The 18,200-nt window shown below is 35.8% G+C and overlaps 1 protein-coding gene and 1 non-coding gene across 2 annotated transcripts; one reads left to right on the forward strand and one right to left on the reverse strand.

Moving 5' to 3' along the window:
• Nucleotides 1-15,926: 15,926 nt before the first annotated feature.
• Nucleotides 15,927-16,914, reverse strand: LOC138868318 (uncharacterized). Its single transcript, XM_070145863.1, has 3 exons — nucleotides 16,720-16,914; nucleotides 16,542-16,667; nucleotides 15,927-16,454 (listed from the first exon to the last, which is right to left on the reverse strand). Exons 1-3 carry the CDS (start codon nucleotides 16,912-16,914, stop codon nucleotides 15,927-15,929), a joined length of 849 nt encoding a protein of 282 aa, XP_070001964.1.
• A 405-nt stretch (nucleotides 16,915-17,319) lies between these two features.
• Nucleotides 17,320-17,479, forward strand: LOC138869904 (U1 spliceosomal RNA). Its single transcript, XR_011400147.1, has one exon. It is a non-coding gene; the product is annotated as a U1 spliceosomal RNA (small nuclear RNA).
• The last annotated feature ends 721 nt before the right edge of the window (nucleotides 17,480-18,200 follow it).

Below are 18,200 nucleotides of genomic sequence, written 5' to 3' on the forward strand. Positions count from 1 at the left end.
TTCGATTACTTGCACACTCAAATCTTCATCATCAGGAACTATTTGATATCTCCCTAATTGCCTTAGGACTCTCAGTGGTGCATACGGCTGAATGCTTCTCAATCCCAATAGTAGTAGATAACTATTTGAGGTTGACATGTGTATTACTTCCCTCATCGGGAGCCATCCCAGGGTCCATTCAATTTGATTTGCCGTTAAAGCCTTTAGATGAGATACCCATGCTTCTATTCCTTCTGGAACCTGATAATTTTTTGTTCTTTCCTCATAGCTTTCGATGCAATTATCATTATTTGACCCATACTGTATGATCTTGGGCTGTTGTTGGAGATGTTCAATCACCCACATTTGCAACAAAATTTTGCATCCTTCGAAGACTTTTGCTCCTGATTTGCATAAAGTCAAAGCCCGATAAATATCTGATAGAATGATGGGGACAAGGGTGTGATTTTCTTTAGTGGTGAGGATTTGCACAACTTTCGCGGTGCGAATATCAATTGTTCGCTCTTTATTTGGGAAGACCATGACTCCTAGAAAAGCCACCATGAAAGCAAATCGACGGTGAATCTGCCAAGTGTCTTTGTTTTGCTTATTAGTAAGGCCTTTCTCATGAATTTCGAACCCATCTGATTTTCCGAACCTTGAATACAAAAAGTTGAAGGAACAACATCCATTGATGACATTGCTTTTCCTGATTTGACTGCTGATGTTCAGAAGACCGAAGAATCGATGTACCGAAGGAGCCTTTGTGAATATCAAGCTTTGATTTCTTAAACTTCCGTCAAAACCAGCATATCCAGCTATCTCCTCTAATGTAGGAGTAAGCTCGAAGTCAGAGAAACGAAAAACATTGTGAGCAGGGTCCCAAAAAGTTACTAACGCCGCAATCAGATCATCACGGGGTTTAACTTTCATAATGTCCGTGAGATTTCCCAAATGCTTGACGACCCATTTTTGACCGTCTTCGCCTAAATCATACCACCACATTTGAAGCTGACATAGAAATTCTTCCGTACTTGTGGATGAGGGGCTTTGTGTGGTGCTCATTTTGTATCTGAAATTTAATTTTGATAAAGTCAAAATTCATTTTGAAAATTTATACTGAGAAAAAAAAATCATTTTCGAAAATTTTTTTATTTATTAAATACCTTTATTTCAAAATTTAAAACTATATTTTTTCGAAATTTTTAAAACAACCTATTTTATTCCTTTCTTCTCACCATGATTTTATTTAAGCTGGTCAACAAGCATGTTCGAGGCAAATGAATGCACAAGTAACAAGTAGGATGCATCATGATGGTCTTTTTATTTTGGGTTCACCTGTCCTAGACAGACCCAACCCCTGTGTTGAGTCTCCAAGGCCAAATGCATATGATGCAAATATTCGTTCCTACTAGGGATCCGGTACATGGCTGAGTTATTCTAAGTGTAAAACCTTAGGTTGATTGTTCTAAACCTGGCTTACCCAAACGGACAGTTTGAGCCGAAGCGGGGGCAACGTACCGGGAGCACGAAAGTCTGCCCGGCCTAGTTACTTGTCCCAACTCCGTCTTATTTGGTATGACTTTAACAGAAAGGTGGGTCACGCGCACGTGTACACCATAAATTCAGAAGACTCAGAAAGAAGGGGGTTTCGTAGCAGTTGTATATATTCATAATTCAAATAATATCAAAGCGGTAAAAAGCAACATTTAGCATATTAGCATATAAACAGTTGAAAATCATATAATAAATAAAGCCAATTATTGCAGTTATCTTAAGCTCGAATTCTTTAAACCCTGAACCAGTGGTTCTGGGTTACAACACTTTTTTCCCCAGCAGAGTCGCCAGAGCTGTCACACCTCCTTTTTCCGCGCCCGCGAGGGGTACAAAGGAGTTTTCTCCAATTAAAGGATAGTCGAAATGGGATTTATTTAATTATTTCAGAGTCGCCACCTGGGAATTTTAAGGCGTCCCAAGTCACCAATTTTAATCCCTGAATTGAGGAGAATATGACTCTGTTTATTATTCTGCGAACCAGAAATCCTGAGTAAGGAATTCTGTTAATCCGGAAGAAGGTGTTAGGCATTTCCGAATTCCGTGGTTTTAGCACGGTCGCTCAACTGCTTTCATTCTTGGCTTAACTATCTTGATTTTTTACTAAATATGTTTTTATTGCATGATTTTACAACCGCTTTTACTTATTGTTTACAATTATATGGACGAATTACGCGTACGTATATTCGTATTATATACTTTTTATAATTACCGGAGATCGTGCCACGCGTACGTGTACACAATAAAATTGTTATAGTTTTTATCAACAAACATATGTTCGAAAAATAAAATCAGGAACATCATCACCCTTGTATTTAGATAATGAACTGCACATCTCGGGTTATATGAAATTATTTAATATTTTTTTAAAGAAATTCATTTTATTAAATATTCACTCGAAATTGCGCGTACGCATAATCCGAATTTTTGCTTTTAAAAATATAATCAGGGTGCGCGAACGCATCCCTGTTTGCGTAAAATTTTTGGTAACAATATTATGGATTTTCCACAAAATTGTTTATTAGGGGATTCATATTTTAGGGGATGCCTTTAAATTCTTAAAAGAATTCATGATTTATTAAATATTGCCCGTTGACTATAATTTCCGAATATTAATTATGTTCATCCCAAGACTATTCAAATTCAAAATAAAGACTAAGAACATGATTAATACTACTCTTCACAAATACGACATATATATCTATATGCCCGATAATGAATTATATATGAAACTAAAAATGATTTATAAAGGGAAGAATATTTTTTCAAGAACTTTTATTATTTTTTTTTAATGCAAGTCCTATTTCTAATTGTCGTTGATGTAAAGTGTTGCAATTTGTACATCTCATTTTTATTTTCATATACTTGCTTTTAATCCAATAGGCCTAATTATTTATTTAGGATGGTAAATAAGCATTAAATTGATAAGAAAGGGAATTATTATACAAATTGATTAACAACATTGCCTTACATGTCATATGTTCATATTTGTATGTTTTGAAACATTCGTAACACTTTAACATCATAATGTGCCATAACAACTCAACTTACCGTCCACTAATGGTTCTATAGATACCTGTTATGATGCCACATATGAACGTACAACTTATATCATTCCTTCCACAACTAAATCAGATGATCAGAATAAACTAGCAATATGGTTTTTATATTTTTCACGCTATTCTTTATTCAACTAACAATGTCACAAGGCCTAATTAATGGCCAATCTTTATATCATGTTTCTTACCTTGACAGTTCAAACATGACAAAACTAATGAGATGGAGAGCTAACATTATTACAAAAACTTATATAAATTTCAAGGTAAGACAATTAACTCATAGTTATCAAACTGAATTCACTACTAATTATCTAACATGAAACAAAATGAAATTTAAACTGGTGAACTTGGACAAATGGAAAAACAGAATTGCAATTCAAGCTTCATTGATTAGTCATGTTGAATCTCTTTCCAACATGAAATTTAAAAGACATGTACCTGAAAATGAAGGTGGAAGGAGTAAATTTCAGCAGTAGCAGCAGTAACAAACTCAGCAAAATACCAGTATTCCCACAGATTTGAGCAATAATAAGACCCGAAGAAAACAGATGCACAGTACAGTTAAATAATAAAAAAAACTTCAGATGTTTAACTGAACCAGTGGAACCAAAAAAAAATTGAACAGATTCAACAAAAGAACAATATTTCAGATTTCAGTTTCTTTTCGGTTTCAAATTCCCATTTTTCTGATTTTCTGTTTCTGCTGTTGTATCTGTGTGTGTGCGCGACTGTAACCCTCCTTCAAATTTATTATGACTGTAACCTTTCCAGTCCCCTTAAGCTCTACTTATCTATCTGAAAACTGTATCTTTTCAGATTTTTTCTCTTCCTCTCTAAATTTCTTAAAGTCTGTCTAAATTCTGTTCTGAAATCTCTCCAAAAAAAAACTGCCTTAATCTGCCCATCAGATCCTGTATTTATACAGGTCTGCCCCTTTTCTTGTTAGTGCTACATGGACCCCTTTTATCTTTTAAAAACAGAAAAATTCCATTAAAAACCTCTTTTTCTACTTTAAACCCCATTAAGTTAACTTTTCCCTGATCTTCAGCAGTCCATTACCCTTTGTTTCCCATTATCTCATTAAATTAAAATCCATTAACAAACCACTTTCAGCCCTCTATTATATCATATTACCTTCACTGTTTCGTTACCAGTAGTACCCCTGAAAACCTACTGTTATTACTGAAAAATCAGAACCCACTGTAAAACAGATTCTATAATCTGTATAAACTTAATTATCCTTCTGATTTACAGCTATAACCAATCCTATGATTTTGAGACAGTATATCACATTTCTAATAACTGATTGACAAGAACTGAATTTAAACAGGGGATTCTCAACTGAACACTGAATAAAACACCCTTAACATTACACAGAACATGCAGGATTATTTCAACTGAAATTCAAAACTGAACTAAAAGCAAACAAATACAGGAGCATTGTCAATATACTGACAATGCCCTGAAACTTAATGTTCAGGAAACAATATACATACAACATTTATTCTGACAGACTTATTGAAATGTAAACAAAGGTGATTTAATTGACGAGTATTAATTAAACTGATTGTCTACAACAATTGTCAACAAGCAGTCTATAGAAACAGATTATTTCAATCAGTATTAAGGAGAATTCATAATATAACTAATCGACGAACTTAATCGAGTCGATTACACATATTGTAAATAATCATACCATCAGAAACAATTTACTTATTATATCATATAGACGGGTAGGAGACAGAATCAAAATAGAAGATGTGAAAATTACAGTCTAATAAAACAAACACAAAACACACATAGAATACAAAAAGAAAAATAAAAAAAAATACCTCTAAATCTTTAAATTTACAGACTCGGACTCATCTTGGATTCGGACTTTGTTTGAAATCAAACAGACCTTAGTCGAAGTATTTTCCACTGAAAATACTTCGACTAAGGTCGATTAAACCTCAATCTTTATTCAACTTGGACAGAATCCAGAAGTTTGGTATTTCTAGGGTTCCTGAAGGTTCGATTTGGGACTTAACTATTTCTGGTCAGATTCGAGGGGGACCAAATACAAAACACGGGTGAGGGTAGCCTAGGGGTCATTTGGTGCCAGTTTAGAATAGATCTGAGCTTGTTCTTGTTTGGTCCGAACCTTCAAAAGAAGATTCGAAGAGTTCTGAGGGGATTCGAACCAAACCGATATCAGATCCATAACGAGGCATGCTAGGGGGTGCTATGGTGTTAACTAGGGGTTATTTGGTTTAGATCTGAGCTTGGCTCGAATCTTCAAATGAAGATTCGAGAACCTTCAGAAAGATTCGAGCCAAGTGGCTAGCATATCTGGATAGAGGAGGTTCAGGGGGTTCTAGGGTGTTATTTTGGTGACCGGCGGCATTGATGCCGCCGGGTTTCAGGCGGTGGGATCCTAGGGAGGCTAGGGTTAGGAGTGGGGGTTTGGGGGATGATGATGAACAGTGTAGGAGGGGGGTGTTTAGTTTGGGGCCGGGGTAGGGGCCTGGGACTTATATAGGGGTGGGGTGGATTGATATTGTCCGTTGGATTAGATAGAATGAAGGGCCAGGATCAATTCATTAAACCAAACGATGTCGTTTGGTTTAATGCCAGGGTCGGCTGAGTCGGGTTACTGGATCGGGTTACGGGTTACGGGTAAAGGGGGTGAGATCTTGACCGTTGGTTGGATTTGATCCAACGGTCCCCGAAAAACTACGACCAAACGCTGTCGTTTCGGCTCGTCTGGTTTGGACCAGACTTGGGCTGCCTGGATTGGGCTAGGGGGGGGTAATTTTGGTTTTGGGCCTGGATTTTAATCCAGGTCCGATTTTGTATATATATACATTTTTTTCATTTTTTCTAATTTAAATTTCTAAGTTTAATTATAAAACAATTTTAACTTCACAAAAATATATTAATTACTCTATAACAATTATTTAACACATAGACAAAACATCAATCACACAGAGGAAAATAGAACTATTGCATATTTTTTGTGATTTTATTTAAATTATCTTTTAAATGCATAATTAAATCCTATATGCATGCAACATGTATTTTATTTTATTTTTCATTTTATTATAACAAAGTAAATATTTATGGACATAACACAAATATTTAACACCACGCAAATTCAAGAATTACACAGTAAAAGAAATTTATTTGATTTTTTATTTATTTTGGAGTAGTTTTCGTAAAGGCAAAAATCACGTGCTCACAGGGATTATTTATTTAATTTAGAGTCGCCACTTGGGAAAAGGTTTGGCTTTTGGTGTCCCAAGTCACCGGTTTATCTTGAATCCCAAATCGAGAAAATTTTCGACTTTTCCAAATGAAGTCTACAAACCAGAAATTCTAAGTAAGGAATTCTGTTGACCCGAGGGAAGGTGTTAAGCACCCTCGAATCACGTGGTTCTAGCACGGTCGCTTAAATTGTTATAATGGCTAAATATCTGATTTAAATACATGTTATGACTTACGTGCTTTTATTAAGTTTAAACCGCTTTTATTATTATCATTTTTTTTATTTTTATAGAATTGCAACGTCGTGGAAATGCATCTCGAACCACGTCACAATCAATGCACCCGTGGTCGTCGACACATTTTGACTCCGTTGAGATTTGGATTAAGGTCACATCAATGTGCACCCGAGTTTAAGACTGTAATTTAATTAAGCCGCGCCTAAGGAGTCTAACGCGTTGTAATTCTTGGGAAAGGCCATGAAATTCACTAACCGGCCTGTCCCGAATTCTAAGTATTTATTATGGCTAGTTATTGAGGGCCCCGCAATTTTGCATTTTTTATTTGGCGAGGCTCGTCTCTATTTTAGAAAGGATATCCTAAAGTGGCTACATTTCTAATGCGTTTGTCTCTAAAACTAGAAGAAAAAGGTACATGCTAATTTAATTATATGCTTGGGCCCAATCCGGATTCTTATTAATTTCTGATTAATTATTTACAAAGTGGAGAAAACATTATACTTCATGGAAAAATGCTTTGATTTGACAAAGAAATCACATACGAGCTGACAAAATGCTATGCTTACATCCAAAACATTTCTTGAATTAAATTTAAACTAGACTCATTTAGGCTAGATTAAGGGAATTAACCACTAGGCATTATTACTAATGGGGATTCGAACGTGCTTATATATACTGCCTAGCAGGTCCTGATAAAAGAACTAAAATAAAACAGAACATCATTGTGTAAGGTGGAAGTATTCTATCCTATGCATATCATTATAGCTAAAAAGGAATCCGGTCAGTCGCTATGTCAATTATCCGTACATTCTACGTACTGTACCATTACACACCTCGTACCAACAAACAACTATAAACTAGGATGCAAGAGGCTAAAACTCAGTTAAGTATTAACTAACTAATCTTTTGCTATTGAATTACACACTAATTAATTTATACAAAAGAAATCAATATACCATGAGCATTACAAACAGACATTTAAACTTCTTCAAACTCCTTTCATTTCATGCTTTCGAACTGTTACAGTTAACACCAACATGGGACTCGAAATGTGTACCTGAATACTGAAATGCAAAGAAGAAGTGGAAGCAGAAGGGTCAGCAGCAGCAGAAAGCAAAATAGCAGCAACAACAACAAGCGAAGCAAGTAGAATCAAGAACCCAACTAGACCAAGTTCCAGAGTAAACCAACAGACAACCAGCAGACTCAATTGGATTTAGAAGAAATCAGTATTGAACAAACAGGTCAAGACCAGTGAAATCAAGACAGTAGAGAAGAATGCAATTTCTAGTTTTATCTGTCTGTGTTATCAAACAAAAGTCCTTTTCCAGTTTTCTGTTTTTCAGAACTTCAACTCTCAATCTCCAAACTAAGTTTTCTGTGTGTATTCTCTTTTTGTGTATTATCAAACTGTGTTCTTATCCTCCTTAGTTCTCTCTCTATCTCTCCTGTGTTGTTATCCAAAAAAATCCTCCCCAAACTGATGGAAGTCCTTCCCTTTTATAAGCCTAAAATCAACCCTTTAACAGCCTGTTCGACAATTAGAACACCCCTCCCATGTGCTATCCTTTTTCAGATTCTACTTAGCTATTTAAGTATCAACAAACCCCCCCATGATATTCCCTGGCAGTATTACTCTTTTAAGTGAGGTTTAATACTTCTTAAACTAAAGCAGGGTATGGACAGCAGGGGTGTGTTCTAACAGCACATGCTGTCAAACTATTTTAATTCAAAAAGGGCCTTTATGCACATGTTGTGCACAAGTGCACATGCTATCAATTCAGATTGCAATTAGACAAAACCAATCCCTTTACATTTCTGATTCAAATACATCAAAGGTAAGTAGCTATAGTTGATTCTTAATTCGAACAATGTTCAGCAAGACAAATCAAGCTGTTACCATTCAAACAACTAGAAACTATTTGACGACATGTATCGAATCGACTATACCAGTTACAACATACACAATCAAAGCCAAGGATTAGAATCAAACAGTATCAACAAGGGGTCAGATTGCACATGTCAATACAGAGGTTAACTTGGGGATTGATTACTCAAACAATTTTGATTCAGTCAATTAGGCAGCTCACATACACACACATTATCAGTGAATGAGGAAACATTCGATCAAACAAAGGGGTGCAGGCAAGGTGGACAATCAACAGTTGATAAAAATTCAAAGACACAAATTACAAGACATCCGGCCATACGAACAGACCTTTAAACCACACACGTACTGAATAACAAAGAGAAAGCAAACTTACCTTAAGAACTTTGAAAGAAGAAACAGAAAAATCAACTTGTGTTGTACAGACCCTTCTCAAGGTTGAACGGACTTTAATAGAAGTGTTTCTCAAATGAGAAACACATTTGAGAAACACTTCGATTAAGGTCCATTAGACCCTAATCTCTTGGTTTAAACAGGCACGGAACAGGCACGGGACAAGCACGAGGGACCCTTAATCGAAGTGTTTCTCAAATGAGAAACACTTCGATTAAGGTCCATTAGACCATAAACTCTTGGTTTAAACAGGCACGGAATAGGCACGGAATAGGCACGGAACAGACACGAGGACCCTAGGGTTCAAAACATCAGATCTGGGATTCGTGTTTCTCTGGTCAGATTCGGACCAAACCAAGCATGGTTTGGTCACGAGGGGTGTCTGGGGATTGTCTAGTGTGAAGTTGAGGTCGATTGGTGTAAATCAGGTTCCGACTCGAATCTTCAAATGAAGATTCGAGAAGGTGGGAGGGGATTCAAACTAAACGGTCAACAGGTCCATGTTCAGGGGGTGAGATGGTCCTATGGTGTTAAGGGGAAGGCCACCGGCGTTCATGCCGCCGACTTTCATGGTGAAGAATACAGGGGCGGCTAGGGTTTGGAGGGGAAGGGGATGAGGACGAAGGTTGGGGTCCTGGATAGGGGGGCAGGGTACGATAGGAACCTTATATATGCAATGGGTGGATTGGTTCCAACCGTTGGATGAGGCGAGATGGACGGCTTGGATCTGAAGGCTTAAAAGAAACGTCGTCATTTGGCTTAGTAGGGGTCAGAATTGGTTCGGGTAACGGGTCGGGTAATGGGGGTTATGGGTGAGGGATCCGGACCGTTAGATCGGCTTGGTTTGAACGGTCGTGATGGATTGGTATCGAAACGACGTAGTTTTGGTATTAAACTACGTCGTTTTGTGGCCTGGGGTGGGTTGTTCGGACTGGTGGCTTGGGCTGTTCATTTGGGCCTCAGATTTTGCAAAAATGGGAATTGGCCCAAATTCATTTAAGACAAATTTTAACCTCTTTTCTTTATTTCTAATTTTCTTAAACGCACAACCTAACTAAATAAAACTAAACACCATTAATAAACACTTAACGTATTTATGGCACGCATATAAAAATGTTAAAAGTAGGTAAAATTAAACAAGGCAACAAATCAGGACAAAAAATGCGTATTTTGTGATTTTCCATTTAACAAATGGATTACGGTTCAAATTACGCGCGACACATACATTTTTTGTGTTTTGTTTTAATAAAAAATAAAAATGGGCAAAAATCGTAAATAATTAACAAAGTGCCATGTAAAATCCAAAAATTGTACAACAGGACCATTTGTTATTATTTTTATTTCTTTTGGAGCGATTGTCGCGTAAAACAAAAATCACGTGCTCACAAGTATATGTGACTGTTCCTATGCAGCTCATTATCCACCTTACAAACTTTGTTGGGAATGCTAAAGCATATAGCGATTGTTCCATAAACTCCCACTCAATTGAGTCATAGGTTTTCTGCATGTCTAACTTCATCATACATCTAGGGGATATACCTTTCCTCCCATATCCTTTAACCAACTCATGACTCATATCCTTTAACCAACTCATGACTCAGAATAATATTGTCTGTGATAGCTCTCCCAGGTACAAATGCAGCCTGAGTATTATCTACCAAGTTATCCATTACACCCTGCAGCCTTCTAGTTAATACTTTTGAAATCATCTTATAAACCACCGTGCAGCATTCTGAGTCATAACATAACATTATTGTTTTGACATAATTGCCTTACGATAGTTTTGCGATCATTTATAAGAATATATAATATGTTTATGTCATGCCTCAAGCTCTAAACTAGCTCGTTTATGAGTTCAATATAAAGTTTGATCTAACTAACTGTTCAACAAAATAATTTATAATTAGTCAAATACGAAAAAGGAACATGAGCCAGAGAAATCATGACACATACTATCTTCGAATGGAATTAAAAAGAAAAATAAGAAGCAAAAAGTAGTGGTGATAACTCTACTTACTATACAACACAGGAACTTAAGTGATTGACACAATTTATGTGGAAGGTTATTCGAATGCAAATTCATCCACCTAGCATAAAGGCAATTACATCGAAGTAACCATCAAACTTTAAACTAATGGCAAATCTTTAGCCATATGGCACAAAAAGGTACGTGCCTAAAATGAAAAAGAGTTATATAAACGTGGGAACAATCTTGTACAAATCTTATGTACAAGATTCTTATCCTTTCTCAAATTCTTCAACCCTTAAAGTTAAGATTTTAAGTTGATGAGCTTTTTATTTTTAAACAGATAATTTATTGAATTTTGAATAGTTACTTATACTTATTAAGTGAATTTTTAAATATAAATATAATATTTAGGTCAAAATTATTGAATTCTAACAAACTCGTAAGAAGAATTCTAGGTTCGCCTTGGTAGAAGCGAATTCAGAATTTAATTTTTATGCGTTTGAATTTACTATTCTATCATATTTCATCTAATATAATGGATTCAAAATTTATTATTTTTATATATTTAATAATATTTTCAGATAAAAATATAAGGTATAAGCTAAAATTATGAGTTCATCTAATTCCGTAGCTTCTACGCTGGATAAACCCCTAAGCCACGATAGCATAGACATACAACCCACAGGTCATTTTTGAAGTAACAAAAAGAAAACACCCCCCAACCCCTAACAAAAGAAATATTCATACTATATTTTTCTGGACTAGTATTACATCAACTTGATGTTGATAGGTACTTGAGTGACTGTAATAAGCATCTTTATCGAGCTTCGCTTCTCAGCTATATTTGAAACTTTCCTTCTTGGCCAATTATTATGATAGGTGATGTTTTTTGTTTGTTTATGTGTTAGTTATAAATATTCCATATTGAAAGGGATTAAAATTTATTAGATGTGCAAAAATGATACTCCCTCCGTTTTAATTTATGTGAACTCATTTGACTTGGTACGGAGTTTAAGAAAAGATAGAAGACTTTTGAACTTTTGATGTAAAATGAGACACATATATTTTGTGTGACTATAAATTATTGCATAAAGGTAAATTAATTTCAAATAAGGAAAGAGGTCATTCTTTTTGGTACGGACCAAAAAGGAAATAGGCTACGGATAAAGTAGATTAAAATGAAAGCTGCAAAAAGCAACTGACGTGTTTTTAAAGGATAACTAGTTAACCATCTCTAGGTGTGGGAACAAATGCCCGGAAATAGAAATGTATTATATTTCATTTCGCTAGTAATAAGTGGCACGAATACTATCGAGCTAGGGATACGATGAATAGTCAAAATTTCTCCACTCTTAATTAAAGAATTGAAATTTGAGTTTTAAAAATTAAGGACTTTTCGATAAAAATGATTAAATCAAAAAAGAAAATGTCATGTATAAGTAATTGAAGAATTTAACAATACGCAGCTAAAGAGAGAAATTGAGATTAAAAATTGAGAGAGAAAATCAGAGAAGAGCAATGCTCTGTTTATTGATATAACCGACTGAGAATAGAAAGAAGAAGAAGCTACAGTATTTAACTGACTAACCACTTAAGGACATCTGTACATCACTAACTAACACCACAGTTAAGTTAACTAACTACAGTTACAGTTAAGCTAAGCTAACTAAGGTTAACCTATATTCTTTACACCTCCCTCAAGCTAGGACTAGGAAAAATGTTGAGTAGACCTAGCTTGGACATCAAATATGAATGCTGAAGTCGACCAAGTCCCTTTGTGAGTATATCAGCTTCTTGCTCAGCTGTAGGACAATAGAGAGTGGAAACAAGACCATGTTGAATCTTTTCACGAATGAAATGACAATCAATATCAATGTGCTTCGTACGTTCATGAAATACAGGATTGACAGCAATAACAAGAACTGATTTGCTATCACTATAGATAGGCACAGGGGAATTATGATCCACTCCTAGCTCCTTGAGTAAACCAATAATCCATGTAATTTCTGCAACAGTGGATGCTAAGCTGCGATATTCAGCTGAGCTTCTAGAAATAGTGGACTGCTTCTTAGACTTCCAAGAAATCAAGGAAGAGCCAAGCTTAACGAAATAACCTGTGACTGACTTTCGTGTGTTGGGGCATGCAACCCAATATGCATCACAAAATGCTGTAAGTGATTCAAAACACTTAGCAGCCAAGAAAACTCCCAACACAGGACTATTTTTGATATATCTGACCACCTTGAGTGCAACTTCCATATGAGAGACCTTAGGACTATGCATGAATTGGCTCAAACTTTGGACAGCAAAAGAAATATCTGGCCTTGTAACAGTCAAATAAAGAAGCTTTCCCAAAAGCCTTTGATATAGCCCTGGATCAGTCAATAATGTGTCATCAGAAGTACTTGTATGAGTGTCAAATTCAGCAGTAGTAAGCTTCACATTTGGCTCCATAGGACAGGACACAAGTTTAGAGCCTAAGAGCCCCAACTCAGCTATGAGTTCTAGGGCATACTTGCGTTGATGCATTAATATACCATCACTATTTCGTGCAAATTCTATGCCTAGGAAGTACTTAAGCTCTCCTAGGTCTTTAATCTTAAAAGAAGTTTGTAAATCATCCTTAGTCTGTTGGATCATGATGGGACTATCTCCAGTGATAAGAAGATCATCAACATAGACGAGAACAACCACCATGTGATCTCCTGCCCTTTTGATCAATAGAGAATAATCTAAATGACTCTGTTGAAATCCAGCATCCACCAAGGCTGATGTGAGCTTGAGATTCCATTGTCTAGATGCATGCTTAAGTCCATAGAAGGACTTAAGTAGTTTACAAACTCTGAGTTTAGCCTTTGGTCCATTGAAAACTTGAGATACTTCCATATACACCTCCTCAGATAAATCTCCTTGCAAGAAAGCATTGTAAACATCCATTTGATGAATAAACCACTACCTTGAAGCTACAATAGACAACACACTTCTAACATTAACCTTTAGTCTAAGCCTCCTCTCTAATTATACCCTTTATCCACCAATCGAGCTTTGAACCTTTCAACTTCACCTGATGTCTTATATTTAATCTTATAAACCCACTTACATCCTATTGCCTTTTGTCCTTGCGGCAAGGATACCAGTTCCCAAGTCTTATTATCCTCCAAGACCTTGATTTCTGCCTGCATTGGCTCTACCTATCTCTTGTCCTTACTGCCTCTGAATATGATGTAGGTTCCATCTCCACTGAAAAATTTGCCAAATAGCTTTGATAGTTTGAAGAAATAGCTTCATATCCAATCATCTCTGAAATAGGGTACTTGCAGAAACTTGCAAAGCTTTTCTTGTCATTTCTGACATAATCCTTAAGCCATATGAGAGACTTAGATACTCTTGTGGATTTTCTAGTTTCTTCAACAGGATGTAAAATAAGAGAATCACCAGGACTATCCACACTGTTATGTTCAACAGGATGTGAGATGTCCTGCTCATTTGAGAGAACTGGAGTCAGAGTAGGAGAATATGGCATATTGGTTCCCTCAATATGAGTATCAGTAGCAGAACTAACCACTATTACATTTGGTTCTTCATCAAAATCTTGTCTTGGTACTGGAGTTATATCCAGGAATAATGATTCTGATGATTCTTCTGCCGAATGAAAAGGAAATATATCCTCATAGAACAATACATCTCTGCTTATAAAAAATACTCTATTCTCCAAATCCAAAAGTCTGTAACCTTTCTGATGTGCAGCATATCCTAGGAAGACTGGCCTCATAGCTCAAGGAGCAAATTTATCATGGCCTGTCAGATTAGTAGCAAAACATAGACATCCAACTACCTTTAAATGTGTCAATGAAGGTGGTTTACCCAGAAGTAACTCATATGGTGATTTATGTCCCAGGACAGAGGAGGGAATTCTATTGATTATATATACAGCATCATCAATACAATGTCCCCAATATCTAACAGGTAAGTGGCCTTGAAATCTGATTGCTCGAGCAGTCTCAAGTATATGCCTATGTCTCCTTTCCACAACTTTATTCTGTTGGGGAGTATCTGGACATGAGCTCTGATGAACAATTTCATGCATTTGAAACAAACCACTACATGCACTATTAAAAAACTCACTCCCATTGTCTGATCTAAACACCTTAATTTGCTTCCCAAACTGTGTTTTGATCATACTAATAAAGTTCCTGAGTAAGAAAATAACATCAAATTTAAGTCTCATAAAAAACACCCAAGTCCATCTGGTAAAATCATCAACCAATGTAAGAAAATATTTCATGCCATTATGAGTAGCAATCTTATAAGGTCCCCACATATCTATATGGATCAAATAAAAAACATGTAAACTTCTACTAGTGCTAGTTGGAAAAGGTAATTTAGTTTGTCTAGCTAATTTCACACTTAGACAGCGAGTCATTATCTATTTTACCACTATAATGTTGTATACTAGGAATCTTTCTGAGAACTTGAATTGGAACATGTCATGTCCTTTTGTGCCATATCTTCATGCCTCATTTACTAGTTGCTACAAAAGCTCTATTCATTGTCTTCCCTAATGCTGCTGATAATATGTACAAACCTTCTTCTTTTCTACCAATCTCTTTCACCCTCCCAGATAAGAGATCCTGAAACACACAATATTTAGAAAAGAAAGTAACACTGCATTTGAGATCTTCTGTCACTTTAGAGACTGCCATGAGATTGAACTTAAAAGCTAGTACACATAACACATCTTTCAGTACATCACTTCCAGTGAGTTGACACTCTCCCACATGTGAGATTGATGCTGAATCTCCAGTAGGTAACTGCACTTGCCCAAAATTTCCTACTGAAGTTTCATTTTTCAGTAAACTCTTATCACCAGTCATGTGGTTAGTAGCACCAGTATCTACTATCCATTTGCAAAGTTCTAAGTTCTCACATATGGCTACATTACCACAAAAACACTTACCTGCCATGTTTGCACTAGCTCCTGCAGTAGAACCTTTGCTCAGCAACTGCAACAACTGATTATACTGTTCTTTGGTGAAAAATTGAGCTGGTTCAGCATTGCTACTTGGCTGATATATGTTTGTAGTTGGTGAAGTTGTCATTCCTTACTGTTCAGCTCCATCTATCATGACTGCATTTGCTTTGTTCTTCTGCTTGAAATCAGATGGATATCCAATAATCTTGTAACAGTTCTCCTTCAAGTGCCCTGTCTTGTTACAAAATTCACACTTTATCAATTTATAACATTCATTTCTAGTATGGCCTTTCAAATGACAAAAATCACATTCTAAACTATAGTTTCTCCTTGGTCTAGATATAGATTGGGCAGTAAACAAAGCAGTAGGATCATTATGTCTAGTTTGCCCATAGGTACTACCAGTAAATGATTTCCTGCTTTCTTCCTGAACTACCATAGCATAAGCCTTATCTATAGATGGCAAACTTGACATTAATAGAATCTGACTCCTTGCTTGCTCAAAGTTATCATTCAATCCCATCAAAAATTGTAGCAGTCGTTGATACTCCAATTGTTCAATATACTCAGTGGCTGATGTAGGAGGTGGCAGTATTGAGTCATATTCTGCCCAAAGATCTTTTAGTTTGGTAAAATAAATCGATACTGATGAAATCCCCTGTGTTAAGGTAGATATTTCCTTATGCAAGTAATACAATCTCGATGCATTCACTTTGTCAAAACGCTCCTTGAAAGCAGCCTATACCTTCTGTGCATTCGAAGAAAATTGCACTCCTGTTACCAAATCTCTGCTCACATTGCTCATGAGCCATGAAGTCACAATTGCATTGCACCAATCCCACTGACTTCCCAGATTTGGACCAAAATCCTCCTTCGATGTTGATCCATCAACCAAACACTTTGTTATTTCCTAACAATGCTACCTTCATTGCACGACTCCAGAGAGAGTAATTTTCCATACCTGTCAAAATGAGTCCCACAGACATTGATCCCGGACCATTAGACGCATGCAAGTAAAGAGGATGATTATGATCTAACACAATCGAGCTAGGTGTCGCTCCGATGCTCGCATTATCTCCATTGTTCGCATTATCGGTCGAATTCTCAGGAATCGCCATTGATAGACTACAAATTACGGTTCAAAGCTTCTGAACTTGAGTAGATTCTCTCGAACTATCTTCAATTCCGCGAAGAAATTCCCTAGAATCACTCGATTAATGCTCTGATACCATGAAGAATTTAACAATACGCAACTAAAGAGAGAAATTGAGATTAAGAATTGAGAGAGAAAATCAGAGAAGAGCAATGCTTTCTGTATATTGATATAACCGACTGAGAATAGAAAGAAGAAGAAGCTACAATATTTAACTAACTAACCACCTAAGGACAGTTGTACATCACTAACTAACACCACAGTTAAGTTAACTAACTACAGTTACAGTTAAGCTAAGCTAACTAAGGTTAACCTATATTCTTTACAGTAATCGTGTTCTTTCTTATACTAATTTATTAATGAGTTTGAAAAACTCACCTGAAAGGAGTCAATAGGTGATCAAGAAGGCTCACGACCAAAGCATGTGACCTCTATTGCATTTTGGAGGGGTGCTCGCCTAAGGTTGACTCAAGTGATTGAGCCTATGTCATAATCTGTGACAGTGGAGGTTTGCGTTCGTGCGGCCCCTGCCAATTTTTTTAAAAAAAGTTTGAAAAACTCTCGAAATTAATTTTTTAAATTAATGTGTCTTGAACTCAATATGTAGAGAAATTTGTGGGATTTTCCGTAGTTGGAGAGTGAATTTATTATATTTTGAAAAAAATATCTAGGATCATGACTGAATTATAGTACTAGGAAATTAGTTGAAGAGGCCAGATGTCACTAAAATACTGAGAATTCAACAGTGCAATCAATGAATTTGAAAATTAATGCATGCAACAACTAAACAGTAACAGGTCAATCAATTTTGTATCCATTCAAGTTGGTGCCTTCTTTATAGGAGACATCAATCAAGTAATACCACTATTTCTATGTTTGAATATTAGATCCCAAATCTTGATCTGAATGCACTGAAAATACCAAGTACATTAGTGTTATATATTAAGTGGTGACATATCTAAAATTTAGACGATTAGAATTCTACATTGAAAATGTGAATTTTGAAAACTAAAATGTATATTTCATTTCAAAAGAGTGAATTTATTATTATTATTTGGGAGCTAATAAGGTTTTCTTTTATTATGATCTTTTTAAAATAGTTTTTAAATATTTTAAATTATTAATTATTGGGACTTATTGTACTTTAATATTTATGTAGTTTCTAAATATGTAAATTTTATTTTTAAAAACTTAAAGAATCGATCAATACGTCTGAATTCATCGAAAATTAATCAATTTAACTTTTATATT

This window comes from Nicotiana sylvestris, chromosome 5 (genome assembly GCF_000393655.2).
Source record: "Nicotiana sylvestris chromosome 5, ASM39365v2, whole genome shotgun sequence".
Classification (NCBI taxonomy): Eukaryota; Viridiplantae; Streptophyta; class Magnoliopsida; order Solanales; family Solanaceae; genus Nicotiana; species Nicotiana sylvestris.